The following is a 27,992-nucleotide window of genomic DNA, read 5'->3' on the forward strand; positions in this document are numbered from 1 at the left end:
GGTTAACAATAAACTGATTTAATGGTAAAAGCAACAGTACAATAATACGAAGTACTTCGGGCTCTGGTCTTACTACCGTGTGATATACGTATCAGGACAGTCAATCAGAAGAGAGCCCCGAACATGAATATTGGGGCAGTTTACATACAGATTCTGTGGGAGGAGTTGTGTCGGTTGCTCCTCCCTTCATATTTCTAATTGGTGGCATCACTCCTGGGCGGGCCCTAGGCAATGAGTCAGCAGCCGTTGACTCCGTCTGGTTCGCGCCATCTCCTTACAAGGAGATGGCTGGCGCTGCTGGGAGTCGTATTCAAGTTGCACATAACCAATGTTTGACCCGCTGTGTCCCAATGTTTGATATTTCATCTCTTCATATTTCTAGCTTCCTGTTATGCAGTCTGCTACTAAAGATAGGTGTTATGTGCCGTAGTGTTTGTGTGTGTCTTTCTCTCTCTCCCTCTGATTCCCCAGGTGCAGCCTGATTGTCCCCAGGTGCAGCCTCTCCCCAGGTGCTCCAAATTCCCAATCAGGGCCTCCTTAAAGGACCTGAGGAAGGCTGCAGTGGCCTCTCTCTTTCTCCTCTGGCTGCACGGGTGCAGCACGACGTCTTCGTCTTTGTGTGGGACCTGTTTGTCTATCATTGGTGGATTAAATCTCATTTTGGTGACTTCAGAGATCAGTTTCCTCTCTTTTTTCTCGTGCTGGTCGTTCTGTGTTTTGTTACTCCCCTTCGTACCCCTAGATTTTGGAGGGAACGTAACAAATGGGGGCTCGTCCGATCTTTGAGACAAAGAGTGAGTATCTGTTTGTGGTTTAGCGTTGATATTGTGTTTGGTAGCATTGGCTGTGAAGTATCTTGCTGTTTAAAAGCTTCCTCAGTTTAGACAGGGGAGTGTCTAGCTGGGCTCAGTCTTTCCTTCAGGCACTCATTTTTTATTTTGCCTTTTTTATTTTCGGGGTAATCCTGGGTGGGGATTTATTCCCTGTTGGGGGCAGGCGTTTCAGGGTTTCGGCCGCTGATGTTTGCCTTTAAAGTCGCCTCGAGCCCGGCACGCTCCAGAAGATAGTTAGGTAAGTTTGGTAGGCAGGATCTGGGGAAGTTTGTTAAAAAAAAAAAAAAAAAAAAAAAAAAAAAATTGTAAGTAGCCGCTAAGGATGGCTTTTGTTTTGGAGCAGTTTGTGGCCAGTCCTACTGTGGGTCAGCTAGACTGGTGTAGGAAGGTTGATTTGCGGTTAGTTGCTGACCATTATCACGTTTCTGTCTCCTCTGCTCTTGTTAAAAGTGAACTCAAGGCTACTTTGCTAACGGGACTAGTTGAACAGGGGGTTTTGAGTCTGCCTACTTTAGTGGAATCTCCTGGAACGGTGGCCGGGGCTGTAGCAGCAGAGTCTCCTGGTGGAGGCCGCGTTGGTGTTACTCCAGGTGTTCAGAGTGCTACGGAACAGGCAAAACTTTTCAACATGCCTCAGTTTGACTCGTTTTCGGCAGGGTCCTCACCTACGGGGTCTAAATTAGATGCCAGGGTAAAAGTGCGTATGGCTCGTCTCCAGTGGGAGAAGGAGGAGCGTGATAGGGATTTTCAGCTCAGGAGGGAGCTGGAGATCAGGAAGTCGGAGCTGGAGATCAGGAAGTTGGAGGCAGACACTGCTGTCCGGATGTGTCAATTAGAGCTTCAGGCAGCTGGGGGGGGGTGATTCTGCCATTACATATTCTGGTCCTGCTGCCTCCTTCGACGTGAGTAGGCATATTTCTTTGGTCCCTGTGTTTCGTGAATCAGAGGTGGAGATCTATTTTGGTGCATTTGAGCGCATTGCTGCTGCTCTGCGCTGGCCAGAAGACGTGTGGGCTATTCTTTTACAGTGTAAGCTAGTCGGCAAGGCTCAAGAGGCTTGCTCTTCTCTTTCTGTCGAGGATAGTTTAGTGTATGAGAATGTTAAAGGTGCTGTTCTCAGGGCATATGAGCTTGTGCCTGAGGCCTACAGGCAGCGTTTTCGCGGCCTGATGAAAACTTCTGGCCAAACTTACGTGGACTTCGCGAGGGAGAAGAAAGTCCTCTTTGACAGGTGGTGTAGAGCTTGTAAAGCTGACGACATTACTTCAGTGTGTGAGCTAATGATGTTAGAGGAGTTTAAGAACTGTGTGCCTGAGCGTACGGTAGTCTACCTGAATGAGCAGAAAGTAACTACCCTTCAGCAGGCTGCCACTCTGGCAGACGAGTTTGCCCTGATACACAAGAGCGTTTTTTTTCAGCGTGATCCTCCTCAGCGAGACACTTATCGTAGAGCTCCTGACAATTACGTTCCCTGTGCCAGTGTTCCAGTGTTAGATCCCAGGCTAAACAGAGCTTGTTTTTTTTGTCATGACCCAGGTCATGTGATAGCAGACTGTGCAGGTTGGAAGCGAGAGCAGACAGCGGCTGGCAAGCACCCAGAAGGGGTGGGATTGATTATAACAGTGTGTCATAGTGGACGGGCTACTGTTAACAAAGGGCCTGATGAGTGTTTGAAACCGTTCATCTCTACTGCTTTTGTCTCTCTGTCAGGAAAGGTGGAGGACCAGCGGCAGGTCACGGTGTTACGAGACAGTGGTGACTCACAGTCGTTCATTCTTGCCAGTGTTCTGCCCTTGAGTGCTGAGTCTGCCTGTGATGCAAGTGCGGTGGTAAGAGGTATTGAGATGGGTTGTGTGCCTGCACCTCTTCACAAGATCCAGGTACAGTCTAAACTGGCTACTGGTTTCTTTCCAGTTGCTGTGCTGCCCAAGTTTCCTGTCGACGGAGTGGATTTCATAATGGGTAACGATATAGCCGGGGGTAAAGTGTATCCTACTGCTGAGGTTGTAGACGTTTCAATCCCTGGTGCTGCAGGTGGTGACCTAGCTCAGACTCATCCGGAGGTGTTTGCAGGTTGTGTTTTGACCAGAACTCGAGGTCCCAAGAGATTATGTTTCTTTTGTCTTGATCCTGGTCATCTAGTGGCAGGGTGTGTAGCTTGGAAGCAGCAGGTGGCAGCTTCCAAGCAGTCTACGGAAAAGTCAAAAGACCAGCACCCAGACTACAATATCGTCATCAAGCACAAGAGGTTAGCAGATAATGTGGTGGCCGATACTGTACTGTGGGTGAGATTACGATTACGATGGGTCACGATTCATGTCCAATAGTCTGAGTGTTTTTGGTAACTGTGGCCAAACACTTGTTTGGTTTTATGGGGGGGGGTGTTACGTGCCGTAGTGTTTGTGTGTCTTTCTCTCTCTCCCTCTGATTCCCCAGGTGCAGCCTGATTGTCCCCAGGTGCAGCCTCTCCCCAGGTGCTCCAAATTCCCAATCAGGGCCTCCTTAAAGGACCTGAGGAAGGCTGCAGTGGCCTCTCTCTTTCTCCTCTGGCTGCACAGGTGCAGCACGGCGTCTTCGTCTTTGTGTGGGACCTGTTTGTCTATCATTGGTGGATTAAATCTCATTTTGGTGACTTCAGAGATCAGTTTCCTCTCTTTTTTTCTCGTGCTGGTCGTTCTGTGTTTTGTTACTCCCCTTCGTACCCCTAGATTTTGGAGGGAACGTAACAATAGGGATGCCTCACTTCTCATATTTCTAGCTTCCTGTTATGCAGACTGCTATTAAAGAGGAATCGGTGTAATTAAGCACACATATATTCTTAAGCAAACTCATAGCTGAACACTGTGTACACAGGTTACTTTATTATGCACACTACACTAGGAGCTGCTCGACTTATGTCTCTGTCTTCAGGGTGTTCACTGTTCACAGGGAAAAGAGAGAGAGAGAGGGGCGGAGTGATTCGCGCCACTCATTACCCTGGGTATACATTCTAGAGTGCTCCATGCAGAAACAACATGTATTCATACATCTAAATGACATAAAGGGGTCTAGTAGCCCTATATTTCATATGGGTTACATTATTTTTTAGACATTAGACTTTGCACAGTCTGTTAAATGCCATATTACTATTAATACAGATCCCTATTGTGCTGTTATCACAACTCGTTAAAAAAATATAGGTTACAGAATTGTATAATTATATAAATATAGGTCAAATATAGTGATAAAATATAGGTTACATACCTTGTGTTTTGATGTGAGAAATGACAAAAAGATGGTTCCAGAATGATTCAGAAGAGGGAAAATGAATAAAGCAACCTCTGGGTTAAAAATAACCCAGGCAGGTGTTCAACTGCAATTGAAGCCCTAATAACCCCTGTGACCCAGCATGAACAACCCACCAGTGTGTTTACAGTACCCAAATAACCCATAATTATGACCCAGCCAAATCAACCCAGCAATGTGTTTATAGAAATAACCCAGCATTTTTTAGAGTGTATATTATTGATATTTACAACAATACAAAAAGAGTGGTGATAAATAAACAATTGTATCCAATTATTAAAAAAACATATAAAATATTGTTCTTTTCAAATGTCATAATGCAATTTGAACAACTCAGCAATTCTCATATTTTATTATGTTTGTATTATGTCATGTTATACTGGATGTCGTTTTTTTTTGTATTTCATGTAAATATTTCTCTATATTTTTACGTTATAGTTGTTATTTTTGGGTTGTTTTTCTTATATTTTGTCTTTAACTGTGTTTATGTTTGCAACAAATACACCAAGGCAAATTCCTACTGTGTGAACCTACTCTCTGATTCTCATTCTGACGGTAAGGTTTGGTTTCTCTTTTGCACATTTTGCATTTTGGTGTTACCCATCTTCGTCTCATAGGATCTCTGGTGATGACGCGGTGATGACGCAGTGACAGAGCGGACTGAATTCTGTCTAATGGTAGATCATTTAACAGTGACGTAATGCACGTGTCATTGTTTTTCGGGTTGTTGTTTGTGTTACATATTAAAAGAAACCCCCTTAAAAAAAATGTTTCTGACATGTTCAATATATCGACAAATGACTAATAAAACAAATTAAAAATAATTACATTTCTTTAAAAAAAAAAATCTGCCTCTTCGTGGTGTCCATCTTCTCCAGGATCTCTGGTGATGACGCGGTGATGACGCAGTGACAGAGCGGGCTGAATTCTGTCTAATGGTAGATCATTTAACAGTGACGTAATGCACGTGTCATTGTTTTTCGGGTTGTTTGTGTTACATATTAAAAGAAACCCCCTTAACTTAATTATTGAGCAAAAATGTTTTTCCATTAATTAAATAATTACATTTCTTTAAAAAAAACAATATTCTGCCTCTTCGGGGTGTCCATCTTCTCCTCATAGGATCTCTGGTGATGACGCGGTGATGACGCGGCAGGCAGGATGGGGCGGAGCAGAGTGATCTGAGCGCCGGGAGATTCGATCCCTGACCCGCGGTTTCTCTATAACGCTCCTGGAAGTAAACCCTGGTAAAAACTCACAGAAAAACGGACCTTTTTAAGTTGTGTGTTAGCAGTGGAGCCATGATGTTACTGTGTGCCATTATCAAGCGGGGGATCTGCGGCTGTTAAACCCTCACTTTCCACAGGTAGGAGTCTGGTTCTCACCGTGCTAACTATGCTAATGCTGCTATTACCAGTTTGCAGTAGCTAGCGAGCTAAATAAGATAAGATATACTTGATTGATCCTGAATTGGGTAATGTTTTCGTCACATCAGCATGTTTAAACAAGGCATTGCACATACATTTAAATATAAAAAGCGTAGAAAATAACAAACATCAAAATAGAAAATACATCTCAAACAGAAACAGAACTAACAGTTAAACATATACAAGTTGACCCTGAAATATAACAATATGTAAGCTATCTGGCAAATTAGACACAATGAAGGGCCAAATTATAGCTTACAACATTTAAAAATAGGGTGTTATTTACATGTAGTGTGTTAGGAATGTCATTAAATGAACTACAAATGTTAGCTAGCCGTGCTAACAAGAATCTGACCCATTTTCTTTAGCGTATTTACACTAAAACCACCATAGTTAACATTAACAGCGTCTTTGATCACTTGATAAAACGGTTGATTAATAAAATATATTATTATATGTATTGACTCAAATAAAGACCCACCTTGGGTAAAGATAACCGCATATGCTAAGCTAAGCTAACTCCAGCGTCCGTGGTTACCAGATGATCTTAACGGTTAATGATATTTTAAATTGTTGTTATGTAACGTTGCTTACTTACTGTAGAAATGGTTCAACATAGCCCTGCCTCAAGTATGATTTTAAACCCAAAGAGCTTCTGTTGGCTCTGTTGTTTCTGTCTATCTATCTATACATATACACGTTAGCTAGCTAGTTAGCACAACATACTAGGTTGTGTAACTTTTGACTCTGCAGGGTTTGCACTGCAGAACAAGATAAACACTTCCTTTGATATAATCTCTTATCAGGCAGCAGTTGTGAAATAAGTATCGAAGCATTTAGTGAACCAATAGTACTGAAATCACACAGTAAATGTTTTTAATTTAATTTAAAGTACACGTATTGGTTGTGCAGTAAAATGTCTCCTGTCAGTGTTATGGTGTTTGTGGAGGAATGGTACTGCTGCATTATCTTGCATTGTACTTAACTCCTTGACTGTTCAATCTGCAGCACTGCAACTCATTCTATAAGATCATCCTATGTGTGTTTTTTGACCATTTTATATATATATATTTTACATGTATTTGGGGGTCTTTTTCAGACTTGTTTTCCACATTTCAGTACTAATTTAGGCTGCGATAATTTACTCCTCTTAAAAACTGCAATGCATCAAATCCTCCTATAAGGTCATGACTTGTTTGTAGCTTTGCCCAGTGACAACCACGTGTCTGTAAAAGTTAACTTTTCACGGGTTTCTCAGAAAAACCAAACTGATCCAAAATACTTTTTAAAGACTTTATTTATCTTAAGAAGTAGGAGAAAGGTACAAGGAAGTGTTTGTCCTGAGACATATTAAACTGTATTGAACATTTTAATTCTTGATTTAAGTTATTTGATTGATTAGTATATTTGAGGCAGTCATCATGTCAGAAAATCCCAACATGCACAGCTTGTGAACTTTCAAATCCTACTCCACATTTTTGGAGGTGTGTGAACAAACACAGCAGACCCGCCATGATACACAAAATACACAAAGACATCATTTTTGGCGTGCCCACCTTTCCACAAAACCTAGCTTTAGAAGTATTGGATTACAAACCAACCAACCTGCTCTCCCTCTCCCTGCAGATGGAGGTGGATTCAAATACCTTTAAAATGCTTTATTTAGCTTAAAGGTCACCTATCATGCAAAATCCTCTTCTTCATGTCTCTTCTACATCAACATGTGTCCCCTCTTCTTCATGTCTCTTCTACATCAACATGTGTCCCCTCTTCTTCATGTCTCTTCTACATCAACATGTGTCCCCTCTTCTTCATGTCTCTTCTACATCAACATGTGTCCCCCTCTTCTTCATGTCTCTTCTACATCAACATGTGTCCCCCTCTTCTTCATGTCTCTTCTACATCAACATGTGTCCCCTCTTCTTCATGTCTCTTCTACATTAACATGTGTCCCCTCTTCTTCATGTCTCTTCTACATCAACATGTGTCCCCTCTTCTTCATGTCTCTTCTACATCAACATGTGTCCCCTCTTCTTCATGTCTCTTCTACATCAACATGTGTCCCCTCTTCTTCATGTCTCTTCTACATCAACATGTGTCCCCTCTTCTTCATGTCTCTTCTACATCAACATGTGTCCCCTCTTCTTCATGTCTCTTCTACATCAACATGTGTCCCCTCTTCTTCATGCTCTTCTACATCAACATGTGTCCCCTCTTCTTCATGTCTCTTCTACATCAACATGTGTCCCCTCTTCTTCATGTCTCTTCTACATCAACATGTGTCCCCTCTTCTTCATGTCTCTTCTACATCAACATGTGTCCCCTCTTCTTCATGTCTCTTCTACATCAACTGTGTCCCTCTTCTTCATGTCTCTTCTACATCAACATGTGTCCCCTCTTCTTCATGTCTCTTCTACATCAACATGTGTCCCCTCTTCTTCATGTCTCTTCTACATCAACATGTGTCCCCTCTTCTTCATGTCTCTTCTACATCAACATGTGTCCCCTCTTCTTCATGTCTCTTCTACATCAACATGTGTCCCCTCTTCTTCATGTCTCTTCTACATCAACATGTGTCCCCTCTTCTTCATGTCTCTTCTACATCAACATGTGTCCCCTCTTCTTCATGTCTCTTCTACATCAACATGTGTCCCCTCTTCTTCATGTCTCTTCTACATCAACATGTGTCCCTCTTCTCCTGTCTCTTCTACATCAACATGTCCTCTTCTTCATGTCTCTTCTACATCAACATGTGTCCCCTCTTCTTCATGTCTCTTCTTCATCAACATGTGTCCCCTCTTCTTCATGTCTCTTCTTCATCAACATGTGTCCCCTCTTCTTCATGTCTCTTCTACATCACCATGTGTCCCCTCTTCTTCATGTCTCTTCTTCATCAACATGTGTCCCCTCTGTGTAAAGAGACTCTGAAAGTTTCAGGAACAAAGATTCTCTCTCTTTTTGATCCATTTTTATAAAAACCTGTCTGAAAATGAGCTGATCAGATTTTGGCCACTTCATGATGTCATAACGATGTTTTGTCTTGTGTAACCATTAGCCAATGAGCAACCAAGGTAACTCCCCCCCCCCCCCACCTTATCACCTGAATCTCCTCCTAGAGCACCATTGAGTTCTTTGTAACCAAACCTCTCTCAGAGGGGCGTGGGGAGGGGCTCCTTATTTTCATCTAAAGTAACAGACAGAGAATCAGCACTTTGGAAACAGGGCTAAAACAGAGGGGATTATGGGTAATGCTGCAATGATCTGTTTGGTGTTTCAGCCAATCAGAGACAGGCTCTGTATATATCTGAGACCTGTGATATATTGATGAGAAACAGTATAATAGGGGACCTTTAAACTCTCCCTGCAGATGGAGGCCATGGAGGTGGACTCCTCGCTCATCATCCTGGACTCCGGCAGCAGCACGGAGGTGGACGAAGACGATGAAGATGAAGTTGATCAGAGAGAACAGGCGACGGCTCGATCTCCTCCCAGACTTCCTGCCACCTGGGCCTTCAGCCAGAGGGCGGTGGGATCAGCTGCTCAAGGGGGTCCCATGCGCAGGAGACTCAGGTGAGATCCTAATATAATACGTTTATTTAGTAAAGCATCTTTCACAGAAAAAGGGTTTTATGTACACTATCTGTTTTCCTTTTGTTATTACTGCCGAATTGTATTCCATTCTATTTCTATGTAAATGCTGCTATAGTTTACTATATTTTTTACTATTTTAAATATTTTTTTATGTTATTATAGTTTTCTTAAAGTAGTTCTCTATCTGTGTTTTTTGAATTTTTGTTTTACTTTTATGTAAGTCAAATTCCTCGTCCGTGTGAACCTCTGGTGATAAACCTGATTCTGATTCTGAACATAGAAACAAAACGCAGACCACGTGGAGTCCCCAAAGGAACAAACACAAGAACACATCTCACACATCTCAAGTAGAAACAAAAGTCAAAAGACGGGTCTTCAGTCGTTTTTTTCACTCTTAAAGGTTTGGACTAGGGCTGCACGATATATCGTGTCGTGACGATAATCGCAGCATGCGCGATAGTCACATCGCAGGACGTGCGATATTAAGTAGGCAAATGAACTCAAACACGTCATGTTACAATTATTTTGCTGCTTGCTACAAAAGGAAAACTTGTGCAGCTCTCATGTCGGGGGTCCTTGAGTGAGTGACAGCAAACCACCAATCACAACCAAATCTCCGAAGCAAACGGACCCCGGGGTTAAAGGTCAAAACAGGCTAACCGAGCTAGCTCAGCTTGTTGCTCTGATAACTTAAGATCCAGACGTCCGTGACTAAAGCGTCAGTGTTGATCCTCCAGTTCAGCCATTGTCTAAGTGCACTCCCAGGTACTTGTAGACCTCCACAACTGCCACATCCTCTCCCAGAATGCACAGGGGCAGAGGAGGAGATGTCCTCTTCCTCCTGAAATCAACGACCATCTCTCTGGTCTTGGCCACATTCAAAAGCAGATGATTTCTTCCAGTCCACTCAACAAAATCACCCACCAGCGCTCTGTACTCCTCCTCCCGTCCATCCCTTATACACCCTACCACTGCAGAGTCATCCGAAAACTTCTGCAGGTGGCATGACTCTGAGTTGTATAGAAAGTCAGAGGTGTATAAGGTGAACAGGAAAGGAGACAGCACAGTCCCCTGTGGGGCTCCAATACTACCAACCACCACATCAGACAGCACACTGCCCAGCCGGACGTACTGTGGTCTGTCCGTGAGGTAGTTGGTAATCCAGGAGATGGTGGACGAGTTTACCCTCATAGCCTGCAGCTTGTCACTCAGTAGCCGAGGCTGGATCGTGTTGAATGCACTGGAGAAATCAAAAAAAGGTGATTCTCACAGTGCAAACCCGATCCATTCAGGTATGAGTGAGCACGCTGCAGCAGGTAAATAATGGCATCGTCCACCCCCAGGTGAGGCTGGTAGGCAAATTGCAGAGGGTCAAGGAATGATCTCACCTGCGGTCTGAGATGGGCCAAGACCAGTCTCTCAAGCACCTTCATCACATGAGATGTGAGTGCTACAGGGCGATAGTCATTGAGCCCAGAAGGAGTCGTCTTTTTAGGGACCGGAACAACGCAGGATGTCTTCCACAGCACCGGGATGGTCTCCAAGTGCAGGCTCAGGTTGAATATATACTGGAGAACAGGAGCCAGCTGGCGTGCACAGGTCCTCAGGACCCTGGGGCTGATACCATCAGGGCCAGCAGCCTTGCCTTGGTGGAGTTTTTCCATCTGACTCTGGACCTGTCCTGTGCTCACAGTGAAGCGGGGGGGGGGGCTTGATGGCAGGGGGGATAGAGGGGGGGGGGGGGGGGTCTGAGGCAAGATGAGCAGAGGGGGGGGGGGGGGGGTCAGCGGCAATGTGAGCAGAGGGGGGGTGCAGAAGCCAGGCTGGGTGGTGGAGGAGAGGTGTGAAGTGTAGGTGGTGAGCAGAGGGGGGATGTTGACGCCAGGCTGAGAGGAGGAGGTGAGGTGAGAAGAGGAAGTGGAGGAGACAGCAGCGGGCGGAGAGCTAAACCTATTGAAGAAGGTGTTCAGCTCGTTGGCCCTCTCCAGGGTGCCCACAGTCAGTCTGTCTCTCCCTTTGAAGCCAGTGATAGCCTTCATCCCAGCCCAGACATCCCTGCTATTGTTCTGCTGGAGCTTAGGCGCAGTTTACACGAGGAGAAAACTGCTTGTATCTGCATAGTTTCGCGTGCGTATAGCCCTATTATTTACACGAGGCCGATAGAAACTGACCCCACAAACGATAACGGGTCCCAAGGTGGATAGATTTGCAAACGAAACGCTCTGGGGGGGTCAACTGAGTCCGTGTAATCACCTCTATACGAATATTTCCTGAAGAAATAGCGGAAAAAAAAAAAAATAGCACCTCTCCTGCTCACTGCTGTAGCAACCATCAAAAATAGCTGTGTTAATTAAACGCACAAGGGGTTCTTGAATGAAATAATATTATAAAAGGCAAACCAGAATTGTTAACGCCCAATATACTCCTTAAACAAAATAAACAGAGTCAGATTTCATGCATTGATCCATTATATTGACAAAGGTGCATCTCACCCGGTGTTTGTAGAGAATATCTCTCTTTCTGAGCCGTCCTCTCGATGCAATATCCACAGAGACGTGCTTCTTGGTTTCTTTCAGTTAACTTCCCCGTTGCATTTATCCATATGCTGAGGAAATGACTATATCCCGCTGAATACCAGCAATCGCCACACACACTTCCTCCTGTCAGTAGCTACTGCTAGTGCTACTGCTACTGACCATGCTACAGATATTAGTGCAAAAATATACAGCTCCTCTACCACAACCATCAGCAACAACAGATTCGGTTTCTTTCAGTTTCTTTCAGTTTCAGGGCTTAAACAGAAGGGTAGCCATGGCAACATTGCTGCGGGGCTGCTCCAGGCTGCTCTTCTTCGCGGCTTTTGGTGTATTTTGGCGGAAGTTACAGCGCCACTTACAGTCCTGGCATATGTACTACAGCGTTTCCAGCGGCCTCGTTTGAACAGACACGTTAAATGAAACAAATGCATGTGAACGGAAGACTTTTTTGAATACACATACTGTGCATAAACGCAAACGGTCCCGTGTGAGCAAGGCCTTAGTCTCCAGCTTCTTCCTGTAAGAATCTCTGCCCCTCCTCAAATTGTCTCTCAGTTGATGCTGGATACTCTTCAGCATTGATTTGTCCCCAGACTTAAAAGCTTCCTTTTCTTATTTAAAAGAGTTTTCAGGTCACTAGTAATCCAGGGTTTATTGTTGGGGAAACAGTTGACAGTTTTAGCCGGTAATATTGTTTGTTCACAGAAGTTGATGTATTCTGTGATGCAGTCAGTCATGTTATTGATGTCCTCTCCATGTGGCACACAAAGCACGGCCCAGTCAGTGGTCTCGAAGCAGGCCTGTAGAGCCTCATTAGCCCCTGGAGTCCATTTCCTCACAGTCCTGGTGGATACAGGCTGCCTCTGCACCAGAGGGACATATTTAGGAGCCAAAAGACGAGGTTGTGGTCAGATCTGCCCAGGGGGGGGAGGGCAGTGGCACAATATGCATTCTTGGTATTTGCATATAGAAGATCCAGAGTATTATTTCCCCTGGTGGGGCATTTCACATACTGAGTGAATGTAGGCAGAGATTTGTCCAGTTTTGCACGGTTACAATCCCCAGTTATTGTTATGAATGCATTTGGGTGAAGAGTTTGGAGTTTGGCCACAGAGGAGTGAATGACGTCACCAGCCACCTCCGCGTCCGCGTTCGGTGGAATATAGACAGCAACTACGATGACAGAATAAAGTTCTCTAGGTAGATAAAATGGACGTAATCCCACAGCTAGCAGTTCAATGTCCGGGCTACAGAAACGCTCCTTCACAGTAACATGTCCAGGATTACACCATCGTTCGTTCACATACAGTGCAATCCCTCCTCCTTTCTTTTTACCGCTCAGAATAACGTCCCTGTCCGCCCGAACACTCGTGAAGCCGGGGAGAGCCGTGTTATTATCCGGGATGAGCGAGTGCAACCAAGTCTCGGTAAAACACATGATGCTACACTCACGGTATTCCCACTGCGTCTTCGTCAGCACGCGGAGCTCGTCCATCTTATTCCCCAAAGACCTCACGTTCCCCATTATGATGGCCGGTACACAGGGTTTGTACCTCATCTTCTTCTTCATCCTCAGCTTGAGCCTCCGAAGCTCCTCCGGGATGTCATGCCTGGCTCCGGGCAGCAGCACGGGTCGGCACAGCGCAATCAGCTGCTCACGCGTGTAAACAATGCCATCACTCCTCTGAGCATGGCTCTCCGACACAAAAAGTGAAAAAAGTAGCAGAAGAATGACCAGAAAACGTTCGATGTAAAACGTGGCCATAGTTCGCTGCAAGACGAACTAAATATACAAAGAAAAAAGTACAACTAAGAGAATAAAAGTAAACAAAAAGACAAAGATCAATAAAACACCGGGAGCTGCATGCAACAGGCAGCCACCAGCACGGCGCCTTACGGGGACTATGGATCTAATATAATATAATAATACCCAAAATAATAGATGATCACGGCCCCCAAACCACACATTCCAACACTAAAGGAACCAGCCTAGTTTGGGAAAATGTGTATGAAGTAGAACAGTTACACAATAGTACAGGGTATTTGGGTTCAACATGTAAGACAGTAGAAAGTACAGTGATATTTGGGTTCAACATGTAAGAAGTAGAAAGTACAGGTATTTGTGTTCAAACATGTAAGACAGTGAAAGTACAGGTATTGGGTTCAACATGTAAGGAAGTAGAAAGTACAGGTATTTGTGTCAACATGTAAGAGTCAGAAAGTACCGGTATTTGGGTCAACATGTAAGAAGTAGAAAGTACAGGTACTTGGTGTCACATGCTAAGAAGTAGAAAGTAAGGTATTTGTGTTAAACATGTAAGAAGTAGAAGTACAGGTATTTGGGTTCAACATGTAAGAAGTAGAAAGTACAGGTATTTGTGTTCAAAATGTAAGAAGTAGAAAGTACAGGTATTTGTGTTCAACATGTAAGAAGTAGAAAGTACAGGTATTTGGGTTTCAACATGTAAGAAGTAGAAAGTACAGGTATTTGGTTCAACATGTGTGAGAAGTAGAAAGTACAGGTAATTTGTGTTCAACATGTGAGAAGTAGAAAGTACAGGTATTTGTGTTCAACATGTAAGAAGTAGAAGTACAGGTATTGGGTTCAACATGTAAGAAGTAGAAAGTACAGGTATTTGGGTTCAACATGTAAGAAGTAGAAAGTACAGGTATTGGGTTCAAACATGTAAGAAGTAGAAAGTACAGGTATTTGGGTTCAACATGTAGAGAGTAGAAAGTCACAGGTATTTGTGTTCAACATGTGAGAAGTAGAAAGTACAGGTATTTGGGTTCAACATGTAAGAAGTAGAAAGTACAGGTATTTGGGTTCAACATGTAAGAAGTAGAAAGTACAGGTATTTGTGTTCAACATGTAAGAAGTAGAAAGTACAGGTATTTGTGTTCAACATGTAAAGAAGTAGAAAGTACAGGTACTTGGTGTTCAAACCATGTAAGAAGTAGAAAGTACAGGTATTTGGGTTCAACATGTGAAGAAGTAGAAAGTACAGGTATTTGGGTTCAACATGTAAGAAGTAGAAAGTACAGGTATTTGTGTTCAACATGTAAGAAGTAGAAAGTACAGGTATTTGTGTTCAACATGTGAAGAAGTAGAAAGTACAGGTATTTGTGTTCAACATGTAAGAAGTAGAAAGTACAGGTATTTGTGTTCAACATGTAAGAAGTAGAAAGTACAGGTATTTGTGTTCAACATGTAAGAAGTAGAAAGTACAGGTATTTGTGCTCAAAATGTAAGAAGTCAAAGTAAAAAGTGGTCAGAAAAATAAGTAGTGGGGTAAAGTACTGATACTAGAAACATGTACTTAAGTACAGAAACAAAGTATTTGTACTCCACTACTTCCCACCCCTGGTATTCTGTCAGAAAGAGTTAACCGTGTGTGTGTGTGTGTGTGTGTGTGTGTGTGTGTGTGTGTGTTAGGCAGGGTCTCAGGGTGCATTACCCCAGCCAGACTGCAGCGCCCTCTAGAGGATTTCCAGACTTCCTGCTGCGAGCTCCAGCTGCCTCGGCGGCTGAGCCGGGCTCCGGCAGCACCACGGAGATCAGCGAGTCTGAGGAGGAGGAGGAGGAAGAGCGGGGGGGGTCAGGGAGCTGCTCTGGAGCCCCTCGACCCCCTAGTGTTGCCTGCTAGCCCTCGTCTTAACGCCCAGCACACACAACCCCAGGAAGCAGCTCCAAACAGTGAGTCTCACACACAGGTCCTTGGTTTTCTTTCACAAGTCTGGGTCAAAACATCCCAGTTTGATTTCTCTCTCTTTCTTTTCCCGTCTGTGTTCAGATTCAAGTTCAGCTGCAGACGGTGAGAGGACGCAAGCTGAACATCAAGACATACAGGTAATAATAATAGCTTTATATGAATACAGGGTGTCCGCGGGGTCTTCAAAAGTATTAAAAGTTGACAAATCAATTTAGCGAAAATGAAGGCTATTAAAAAGTATTAAAAAGCATTTTCCAAGGTATTACATTTTGTAGCTTGAGCTGCAGCTGAGAAAAGATTTGAGTGTGTGTGAGGAAGTCCACGGATTGGTCCATTTGGGCACGTCAGAGCACCCAAGAAGAAACGAATGGAAAAAGAGAAATGTCCAACGAGGCGTTCTGGGGCAGCATAGACAGGTCTTTTCTGTGTTAGAGTTTTACTCCCTAAAGCAGGGGTGTCAAACTCAATTTCATCACGGGCCACATCAGCATTATGGTTGCACTCAAAGGGCCGGTTGTAACTTTAAGACTATATCATTAATTAATATAACTTCATAATTAACTACGTCTGAAAGCAGAAGTCTAGAGCAAATAATTGCAAGTCTCTTCAGTAAGAATGTCACAATATGATTTTAAAAGAAAAGCCACATTCTGGAAAAACATTGATTGTGACATTTTGAAAAAGAGAAGTGACATTTTGAAAAAAAAAAATCTATTTATGAGAAAAAGGCTAATTCTAAGAAAAAAGGCATATTTGGACAAAAAAGTCAAATTCTGAGAAAAAGTCAAATTTGAGATGCATTGTGGGACATGTCGTTTATGGGCAACGTGCTTCTGTAAAGTAGCATGTAACCGTATAATAAACATATTATATTCTTTGCAAGCTCTTATGGGGCCACATAAAATGAAGTCGCTGGCCGGATTTGGCCCCCGGGCCTTGAGTTTGACACCCCTGGTCTACAGGGTGTACTTTGAGGGTTTGTGACTCTGCAGACCGTTCACATGCAGAAAAAGCTACATAACACAAGGGGACGGGTCATAACCAGAAAAGCGTGACATGGGACCTTTAAGAGACCACTTAACAGAAGGACGTCGCTAATGAAAAGCCAAACTTCATCGTATTTGCCTCTCTAATATTTCCTGGTCGACTGTTCCAAGTTTATTTATCTTCATATTTATTACTACAATAAAAAGTATTTTATTTTATTTCACTTTACCTTACTTAATTGTACGTTAGATTCTTGTTTATCTCATTGTATTTACATGTTTATAGACTCCTGCATTCACTTGGTCCCTTACAACATGCTGTGCATTATTTAGCTTCAACCTTTGGGAGTGTCTGTTTTGTTTAACGGACCTCATGTTGAGGCTACAGTTTGATATGTTAGTGTTTTAGTTTAGGGTTTCTGTGTGTGCGTTAGCTGTGGGGTTGGGATCAATAAAGTACTTCTCTTACCTTGCCCCTCGGTTCTGTTGTGTGATTGTGACGTGCTATATGTGACATGTATGTAGTAACGTGTGTTTGCACTTCATCGTTCTCTTTGATCCTTTCTCCTCTATCCATCCTTTCTTTATAACTAATGCTGTTCATGTGTTGTGATTTTAAAAATGTGTCTATTGCCATCTGTCCGGGGACAACGGCTGGAAATGAGCAATGTTGGCTAAAGCTGCTCCATTTCCTGTGTCCTGTGACAGTCGATCAATGGGGGACTGTCCACGACGCTATAAACAAAACAAACTAAATCTTATCAATGAAGCTGACACTCTCATCTCCTCCTCCAGCCGCTCCTCGCTCCCCCGGCTCCCGCCCCCTCGTCTTCGCAGGGAGAAGAAGGCGACGTCTGCTCCGTCTGCTTCGAGCCGTGGACGACAGCAGGCGAGCACCGACTCTCAGCCCTGCGCTGCGGACACCTGTTCGGGTTCACCTGCATCACGCGCTGGCTCAAAGCTCAGGGGTCCGCCGCCAAATGTCCGCAGGTGAGAGAGAGACGGGCGGTTTCAAGATTCAAGGCTTTTATTGTCATGTGTTCATAGCTACAGTGTAGCTATGAACATGGGCGTAATTTCCACTGGGGACAGGGGGGACATGTCCCCCCCACTTTTCAAAATCCCATTTGTGTCCCCCCCACTTTTTAAATGTGTTTATTATTATTTTTTTACGCAAGCGGTCATCGTCAAGGAGGAGCGTCTGTGTGTGTGTGGCACGAGCGCATCTTGTGAGAGAGAGATAGAAAGAGAGAGAGAGAGGGGGTTGTTGTTAGCATTTGGTGCTAGCCCGGAGCTAACGGAGATTAGTAGCTGTTTCAACAATAAGGAGAGGGAGAGCTCTTTCCTGTCGGACTTTGAGAGAGTGAGAGAGAGACAGACAAATATATAGAGAGAGAGAGACAGAGAGAGAGACAGAGAGAGAGACTGAGAGAGAGACTGAGAGAGTTACGTGGGTTGTTGTTAGCATCTGGTGCTAGCCCGGAGCTAACGGAGATTAGAAGCTGTTTCAACAATAAGGAGAGGGAGAGCTCTCTCCTGTCGTAAAACAGGTTCACATGGATAGGATACTAGATAAGTGTGCACACTCATTATATACACTACACATTTTTCTTGGATTTGTTAACACTATAGTCCCTAATATATTTGTAGAAAGGCAGGAAATGGAATTAAATCGAGAAAATGTTTCATTGCGGAGGACCCCCTGTTTTGTGTCCCCCCCACTTCTCAAACCAAAGTTACACCCTTGGGTATGAACACATGACAATAAAGCCCTGAAGCTGGTTGTATAGTCTGACCGCTGCAGGAGGATAAGTTGTATATCATCCTGCATCTTGACTTTAATGATGATCTGTCGTTCCTCTGTAGTGCAACAAGAAGGCGAAGCGGTCGGACATCGTTCTGCTCTACGCGCCCAAACTGAGAGCGCTGGACAACTCTGAGCAGGAGATCTTAAAGAAGTGAGTGAAGTCTTCACTCGGGTCAATTTAAACTGACGTTGCCATCTTAGGGTAGGAATACCGTGAACATAGTTTACCATCTGCTGCTCAGTAGTATGTATCTAATACCTAATATATATATATATCATTCCAATAACTTGTATATAGACTCGTACTGCACTATTCCACATCATCACTTTATTTTATTTTATAACTATTATTCTTTTTGTATTGCTCTTGCTCTTATTGTTATGTTATTATGTTGCATTGTTGGAGAAGCCTGTGACATAAGATTTTCAACTACATCATTACTCTGTAGCTATGTCAGATTGACAATTAAGAACCTTGAACCGTAGGAATAAATACACACACACACACACCGTCGGCGTTGCTTCGACACGTTTATTGTCCATTTTATCACGGCAATACAGGAAGTGACTTTTAGTATAAGAGTATAAAATAAACAGATTCTAATAACTCAACATATCCAATCTAATATTTAATATTCCATTCCTCACATACTTATGTATATTTAATATCCTGCTTTATATTCTGTCACTGTTTGTAATTCAACATGTATATTTTCTACTTTTTTCTTGTATTGCTATTGAGATGTTGACATTTTTAAACGTTTATTTCTTGTCTTTTAATCTTATTGTGCAATGCCATGTCTTTTTATGCCGCTGCAACACAGCTTGTGATCAATAAAGTACTTCTTATCTTCAGGGTGTCCGCGGGGTCTTAACAAGTATTAAAAGTAGATAAATAAATTTAGCGAAAATTAAGGCTATTAAAAAGTATTATTACATGGCTTAGTTGAATACTCGATTCTGATTGGTCAATTCAGAACACGTGACACGTTGTTAATCCAGAACAGACAGACCGCTGTCAAGGATTTATTGACCGTTGTTAAGGACGCTCACATCTGCACAAACAAGTCTGTTCGATTGAACTGTATACAGTTTGACTTTTCTAACTGACAAGACAAGAGCGACAAGAAAACAGCGGAGAAGTAACGGGGCGGAAACCCTCCTTTTTTCGCAGCGGTCCAGACATAGACATCAAACCGCGACACATATTCAGTGTGCAGTGACTTTGGCATTAGGGCAGGGATATCTAGATACTTCCCAAGGTTTGACATCATGAATTGTGCTACTTTTAAAGCAAGCAACGATGTTTTCAAATCTGTAATCAAAAAGCTCCTCAAAAACGCTATCGAAGCAGTTCCTGCCGTTGCTACGTTAGTTCAAACAGTAACAACGGACTATTTTTCTTAGCGGATGCATGTTAATTTAAATCAATACATACAACTATTTTTTTAAATCAATAAAATCATTTTCTAAATCCATAAAAGCATTTCAATTAATATTGGGAGTCATATCGTTACTTTGTTGAGAATGTGGCCGTGTGATAAGCGGTAATAATAACACCTTCATGCCGATCGAGATCCCTCCGCTTCGTGTCGGGCTCCTGATCAGCCTGTCGGTGTTCTTTTCCCCATACTGACCGCTGCACATCATCCCTTACTTAAATGGCATTTTCCATTTTGTAGCTAGTTTCCAATAAGTATATAAATTGTCCAAAGAGGTATTCTACAGTCTGCCTGAATGTAATCATTGCGTAGGTGTGTAGTGTGATTCTGTGTAGTTTATTTATGGCATCCCGTTGGGTTTGACGTCATCAGAACAGGACATCGCACGCTCACTGCTTGATAGCGCGCGAAGGTCCGTTTACGCCGGTTGTTAAACAACATCGTTATGGGGAAATGCAAGTCTGCGTCCAAATGGTTGGAAGATAAGGAGGAAGGACAATCAATACTGTATATAGTCAATGTGAGGTAAAGTGTGTCGCCAAGGTAACCGGTTAAAACTCGAAGTGGCGATGAGGTCTTAAAATGTATGGAAAGCGTCCAAAGTTCCAAAAATACTTAAAGTTCCAAAAATACTGTAAATTCCAAAAATACTTAAAGATCCAAAAATACTTAAAGTTCCAAAAATACTTAAAGTTCCAAAAATACCGCAAATGGTTGGAAGATAAGGAGGAAGGACAATCAATACTGTATATAGTCAATGTGAGGTAAAGTGTGTCGCCAAGGTAACCGGTTAAAACTCCAAGGCCCTTTCTCATGTCATCAAATGTCCCTCCTCGACTCCTCGACTCCCTCGGTCCTCCGGTAGTGACCCGGAAATGAATTTTAGCGCGCCATGTTGAAGGACATCTCATTTCTCGAAATGCACATCGAGGACCGAGCATCGAGCGTCGAGGAGGCTCTCTGGAGGAGCTATAACCGAGGAGACACTGATGGGTCCTCCACGGTCCTCCACGGCTCCTTCGTGGATGCATTTCCGGCAACAGTGATGTTTCAAAGAGTCGAGACGCACGGCCGGACTGATCTCAGCCAATGACAGCTCTGCATGCATCCCCTGGATATTATTTTATGAACTGCTTTCATCGCGACGCGATGTTTACAGTGAGAACAGCTGTGAGGTCCGTGCAGAAAGCAGAGCAGTGTGTATAATATATATCACTCAGTATAACAGGCCTACTCTCTTTATTTGCTTTAGTTTAGTAGATATCTACAAACAAAGAGTCGATATTTTTCTAAAACCATTTAGTGCTTCACAAAATAAAATACACAACGGCTGTCGCCTGATTATTATGCTTTAGGAGCTGTGTGTGTGTGTGTGTGTGTGTGTGTGTGTGTGTGTGTGTGTGTGTGTGTGTGTGTGTGTGTGTGTGTGTGTGTGTGTGTGTGTGTGTGTGTGTGTGTGTGTGTGTGTGTGTGTGTGTGTGTGTGTGTGTGTGTGTGTGTGTGTGTGTGTGTGTGTGTGTGTGTGTGTGTGTGTGTAGCCTGTTATTGTCTCATTATACCGCACTGTGAATGAATCAAAGTAAATATATAAGTGGTCATGAACACATCTGTCCATCAGACAGAGGGCTGCTGTGCCTCCTGTCATCATTAATGGACGTCTCTTTAAAATGACAGCTCAGAGGAGAGGAGTTCTCATTTCTCTAACCGCCTGCTGCTTCCCCTCCTCTCTCCTCGGCTCCTCCGCTCGCATCTCCTGTGGGCGGGACTAAGACACGAGGATAGGAGTCGAGGAGGGGAGTTTGAAGACATGAGAACGGGCCCAAGTGGCGATGAGGTCTTAAAATGTATAGAAAGGGTCTTAATAAAGGTCTTAAAAGGTCTTACATGTGACTTCAGGATTCCTGCATATACCCTGATCTTATAACTGGTGGGTTAATATAAAACATTTAATGTGTGTGTGTGTGTGTGTAGGTCTCTGGAGCAGGAGCAGTCTCTGAGGAGGAAGGCTGAACTGGAGTCAGCTCAGTACAAACTGAAGCTGCAGGTCGTCACCAACAAATACGGACAAGCACAACAAGAGCTGCAGGTATCACAGTTTCATATTCAATGTACCATTATTTATTCATTATCTGCTTTTTTAAATACTTTGGAAGGAACTAAAATCATTGTTTTAAAGTGATGTATTCCTTTCATATTGTAGTTATTGGATTTATATCAAATACATCATTGATTGCTGAATAACTGGCAGGTTTTTTACTATATAAATGTCCTGCAGGGAATCTCTAGTCACTTCCTGTTTAATGGATGCAAAGTGGACTGAACTAAGAAAACCTGGAACAGAGTTTTGGGGATTATAGATTTTTTTGGGCTATTTTTCAGGAACTATATAGATCGCATACACACCTTCTTTCACGTGTGACTCACTGATCATTTGAACAGTTGAATATATATTTCTTTCTGCATTTAAAGACACCTGTTGCATACTTTTATGTGTGAATTCACCTGGGTTACATGACATATTGAACTGGTGCTGGGTGCTTCATAGGGGCTTAGAACAAAACATAATAAATGATATTATATTCATATATGATAGTTTGAATTTTAATGTTAAAATATTTGTTCCTATCTCATTGTTTTTTGGGACTTCATTTTATTTATATGTTATTTTACAGCTTTTAATTCAAAAATAATAATTGAATTCTTTGTCATCAACATTTACATGAAATAATTATACAAATAATATTTTTCAAACTAACGATTATATATGATTCAGGCTAAATTATTATTTATTTCGCATCTTTTTTAAATACTTCAAGACGTTTTTAAGTATTATATTTTGCTATTTATCCCTATTTTTGGGGGAATTGTATTTTTTTCGTGACTATGTTTCATTAAAGGTGGGGTAGGTAAGTTTGAGAAACGGCTCGAGTGCGCTAGAATTTGAAAATACACAGCCGGAAAAAATGAGGGCACGAGATAAGTTTGCGCACAGATGGAAGGCTTTAACTATATATATCGCATACACATCTTCTCTGTCTCGTGTGACTCACTGATCATTTGATCTGTTTAATATATATCTCTTCATTTAAAAAAGACATGTTTTGTTCAAATTGTTCAAAAGGTTAACATGAAAAATATTGAGCTGGTAAAGAGGGCCATGTGCTTAATGGTTTAACCCTCTGAGTTTTTTTTCCTTTGTACTTAATGTCTCATAACTACTTCTACATCCACGTGTCATCCCTGTATTCTACACATGCTGATAGCTTAGCTTGTTATGAAAACAAACATGTATAGAACTTGATTGTGCAGCACAGGGTTCATGTTTTAATAGCATTTCTACAAACAAAAGCTCAGACGAGGCAAACATGAAAAAAGGGCTTAGACCTCAGAGAGATAACCAACTGTTTGTCAAACCCTTCCAATCCTCTCCTCTCTCTCTGTGCAGGAACTCAGGGCTATGATGGCTGGTCGAGTCCCAGTTTACTCTTCCTCCTCCTCCTCTTCCTCGGCCTCCTCCTCGCTCCTCCTCGGCCTCTCTCAGAGCTCCAGGTCGGCGCAGTATGTTTTCTCCAAAGCGATTCTGGTGTCTATGGCCGGAGGGTCCAGAGTTCTGTCGTACTGCGAGCCTCTGAGCTGCCTGCTGGCCTCGCAGCCCTCCCCCCACTCCACTCTGGTGCCAGGTGAGGAGACCCCACTTCCTGCTTTGAAACCACAACAAAACAGCCGAAAGATGGCAGAAATATTTAATGAGAAGCTTAAAGAGGCCCTATGATTCTTCTTTACTTGCAAAGCGCTTTGAGCACCAGGAAAAGCATATTTGTGTATGAGTCTATGCATTGTTTTTCCTACTTGTTAATCAGTGACATGAGGCTTTTTCCTCCTCTCACCTGTCTCCTCTTCCTCCTCTCACCTGTCTCCTCTTCCTCAGGCTGTGGGGTGAAGAAGGTGAGCGTGGTGAACATGAAGGCCAGTCAGTACGTTCCCATCCACAGCAAACAGATCCGAGGTCTGTCCTTCAACAGACAGAACGACAGCTTGCTGCTTTCTGCGGCTCTGGACAACACCATCAAACTGACCAGGTACACACACAAGCTAAAGGCTAATGTTGGGCTATAAAGGAACTACAGCACGGTCACATGACTTCACGTCACCACCGCTAAGCTAAAGGCTAATGTTGGGCTATAAAGGAACTACAGCACGGTCACATGACTTCACGTCACCACCGCTAAGCTAAAGGCTAATGTTGGGCTATAAAGGAACTACAGCACGGTCACATGACTTCACGTCACCACCGCTAAGCTAAAGGTGGCTAATGTTGGGCTATAAAGGAACTACAGCACGGTCACATGACTTCACGTCACCACCGCTAAGCTAAAGGCTAATGTTGGGCTATAAAGGAACTACAGCACGGTCACATGACTTCACGTCACCACCGCTAAGCTAAAGGTGGCTAATGTTGGGCTATAAAGGAACTACAGCACGGTCACATGACTTCAAGTCACCACCGCTAAGCTAAAGGTGGCTAATGTTCACAGGGATGATGTGTATTACTCTTATTTAGTCATATTTTAGCAATTGCCCTTTCCAAGACCAATAGGACATTCTCCAGTGGGGTATTTACTGATGTATTTTGTGTCTTACGCCGCCTACACACGGCGGCGTGCGTTGCCGCTTCAACGCTTCTGCCCATTCACTTTGAATGGGGTGACGTCACGCTTCGCCGAACTGCATTGTGGGAGCAAAGTGTAGCAATGTTCTACTTTTGAAGCTTCGACGGAGGTGTCAGCCAATCAAATCCCGCTTATGCAAATCTGCCAGTACAAGCGCTAGCCAATCAAACCGCGTGTATGTTGGGAGAGCCAGACCGCAGTTCATTTCCTCATATGCCAAAAAATGGAGGAGAAAATAATCGTGGCGGTAGGGAATCACCCGGTGCTTTATGACCAGTCCCTCTTTACCTACCGGGATATAAACCGGAGGAGCCAGGCATGGAGGGAGGTGGCAGACACAGTGGGTGAAACTGTGGAGGACTCATTGCTGCACCACTCTATATTCAGAATTTTACATTTTACAGTCCACTCACCCGTCTCGTCCTCGACACAGATGCCAAACATTCGCAGGATGTTGGGCATCTGAAACACCTTCATGGTTTCCACATCCTTTTTGAAACCTCTACTCACCTCGCTATATGGCAGTGGCATGGAGATGCGGCTAATGTTGGGCGTGATGACGTTTATTCGCTTCATTTAGACACTTGTTAGCAACCTCTGTTTCTAAATTCACCATTGGGGTATTCAGTGACCTACTTTATGTCTTGACCTGTTCTGTTTTTCTGTGTGTGTGTGTGTGTGTTTCAGTCTGCTCACCAACACGGTGGTTCAGACCTATAATGCCGGTAAGCCCGTGTGGAGCTGCTGCTGGTGTTTGGATAACAGTAACTACGTCTACGCCGGGCTGAGCAACGGCTCCGTGCTCGTCTACGACACCAGAGACACCAGCACACACGTGCAGGAGCTGCAGCCTCTACGCTCCAGGTACACACACACACACACACACACACACACACACACACACACACACACACACACTTGAGCACCCTAAATTAATTCGGAAGAAATGCTAGAAGGATTTATGGAACATGTCCCAAAAACATGTGAACAATATGTGAAAAATTCGGATGAAATGTACGTGAAATAGGAGACCTTTAAAGCCACTAAGACGGTATTGATTGTGTCCAGGTGTCCGGTGGCGTCTCTGTGCTACGTCCCGCGGGCGGCCTCCAGCTCGTTCCCGTGCGGCGGTTTGATCGCCGGCTCTCTGGAGGGCGGGTGTTTTTGGGAGCAGGTGAACGAGACCACCTACAGACCTCACCTGTTGCCCCTGGAGACGGCCGGCTGCACCGACATCCAGGTGGAGACGGAGAGCCGCCACTGCCTCGTCACCTACAGGCCAGGTGAGACCAAATGTTCCGTTTCTGGAAAACTCAAAATTCTGCCATTTTTACTGAATATATCAGAATTCTGACTTTTCTGAAAACCTCACATTTCTGACTTTTTTGGGAACATTTTAAGAATTTTGCAATTTCTACTGAAAATATCAGAATTTGTACTTTTTTCTGAAAACCTATAAAATGCTGACTTTTTTTCTGAAATCTCCGCATTCAGATTTTTCAGAAAAAACTCAAATGTCTGACTTTTTTTCTGAACATTTAAAATTCTGCAATTTTTACAGAAAATATCAGAATTTTGACTTTTCCTGAAAACTTCAAAATTATGACTTTTTTTCTTCTGAAAACCTCAAAATTCTGGATTTTTTCTGAAAAACCTCAAAATTATGCCTTTTCTGAAAATCTTACATTTCGTAGTTTGTTTTTTTATCTCTACATTTCGTACTTTTCTGAAAACCTCAACATTCTGATTTTTTTTCCTGAAAAAACTCACATTTCTGACTTTTTCTGAACATTTGAGAATTCTCCAATATAAAACAAATCTTATTTTGGGGTAATTTCTAAGACTTTTTCCCCATAATTGAAACAAAAATGTCACATATCTTTGGGACGTATTTTCTCAGACTTCTTTTTTGTTTTGCAGGCCGCTCCAACCCCTCTCTGCGCTGCGTGCTGATGTCTCTGACGCGCACCCCCCAGCAGGATTCCTCCGCGCTGCCGCAGGTCTCCGTCTCTCCGCTGCAGAGCTTCAGCGCCGGCCCCTCCTGTAAACTCCTCACCAAGAACGCTGTGTTCAGGAGCCCCGGAGGAGCGGGGGGGCTGGTCTGCGCCGGGGACGAGGCCTCCAACTCCACCATGGTGAGAGAGAGAGAGAGAGAGAGATATATATATATATATATAGAGAGATGTTTATTGGTTAATTTAAAGAGCCTAAATCTCAAAATACATTTGTTATAATTTATTTGATTTAGGCGTTTGTTGATATATTTTCTTTTTTGAAAATATTCCTCCCCCTCTTCCTCCCCCCCTCCTCCTCTTCCTCAGGTGTGGGATGCCAGCAGTGGTTCTTTGCTTCAGAAGCTTCCGGCAGATCTCCCGGTTTTGGACATTTCTCCGTTTTCTGTGAACGGCGAGCACTTCCTGGCATCGCTCACCGAGAAGATGCTGAAGCTCTACAGGTGGGAGTGAACAGGAGGGACACACACACACACACACACACACGCACAGGACGCAGTGTGTGTGTGTGTGGAGAAATCCAATGCTGCTTAAACTTTTATCTGCAAAGACGAGCAGAACAAACGGAGTGATCGACCCGAGGGAAAACCTTTTTTTATTTTTTTTGTATACTTTTTCCACTTCCACATTTCTAACAGGTGTGATGATGAATGCAGTCAGGTGTGAGATACCTGGACAGGTGAGGAGAGTCTCCCCTAAAGGAAGCGATCATATTGTGTTTACATGAGTCTAACGTCAGATTATAAAAGTACACGAGTCCTTTTTTATGTTCAGATGTTTCTCTCCGCTGCTAAAGAAGTCCAGGTGGATCAAACTCGGCTGAATCGACAAACTCAAGATTCATTTTGTCCGTTTTTTTTATCTGGCGGAGGTGGGACTCGCATGAAGCAGTGAAATGAAGTGAGTGTGTGTGTTGCTCGACATCTACAAATCATGTGCACTTTTTTTTACGACCGTTTTCAGGCCGACTTTTGTTCAATGTTTTGCGTCCATTCAGCATGAAACTTCAAATCGATCCATCACAGTGAACGTCAAGTGCAGAGATGCAACTAACTATTATTTTGACATGGAGATTAATTTCTTAATTAATTTGCACATTTTTGGGTGAAAAAGTCTCGATTTGATGGATATTTTTTGGGGTTTTTCCCTGTAAATGTGTGATTTAAACCTCATAACATTTCAATTTTGTTCCTCTTAAATTTGCTTAAGAATATCAACAAATTACACCTAAATTTACCATTTGAATATTGAGCTTTCCTCAGAATATAACCCCTTTTTCCCAGCCACAAAACGCCTCGAACCTTTAAGAAATACATAGAAACTGGTGGGAAACGGAGAGAAGAAGCATCACTAATATGTTGCTGACACATGATTTGTAGCATAAGAGGTAAACATGTCCCACAGGTATAATCCTCCTGGTTTCCCCGATTAAAGGCCATCACCACTGGTTTACCCTCAGCTGTACATCTCCATCACTACTGATCATTTCCAAATCATCGCTGCTTTTCTAAATAATCTAAAACATTTGCCCTAAATCTATTTTTCCTGGATTTAATGACACATGTAGCTGCTTGTATAACTGAGTTTTGTGATTTCCGATGGTCCCTGAACCGTGTAAGACAGTGAGAGAGAGACAGAGACAGAGACAGTGTGAGAGAGAGAGAGAGAGAGAGAGAGAGAGAGAGACAG

At 43.2% G+C, this 27,992-nt stretch overlaps 1 protein-coding gene across 1 annotated transcript; it reads left to right on the plus strand.

The window, feature by feature from the left end:
- Positions 1–5,263: 5,263 nt before the first annotated feature.
- On the plus strand, positions 5,264–27,986 carry rfwd3 (ring finger and WD repeat domain 3). The gene is given in 14 exon segments (XM_034126927.1): positions 5,264–5,484; positions 8,913–9,115; positions 15,110–15,262; positions 15,264–15,370; positions 15,468–15,523; positions 17,168–17,362; positions 18,239–18,330; positions 21,593–21,707; positions 23,067–23,301; positions 23,550–23,700; positions 24,979–25,155; positions 25,360–25,574; positions 26,212–26,426; positions 26,613–27,986. Coding segments are annotated over 13 exon segments (2,058 nt in total). The 5' UTR covers positions 5,264–5,484; the 3' UTR covers positions 26,757–27,986.
- Positions 27,987–27,992: the final 6 nt, after the last annotated feature.

This window comes from Trematomus bernacchii, unplaced genomic scaffold (genome assembly GCF_902827165.1).
Source record: "Trematomus bernacchii unplaced genomic scaffold, fTreBer1.1, whole genome shotgun sequence".
In the NCBI taxonomy this organism is placed as follows: domain Eukaryota; kingdom Metazoa; phylum Chordata; class Actinopteri; order Perciformes; family Nototheniidae; genus Trematomus; species Trematomus bernacchii.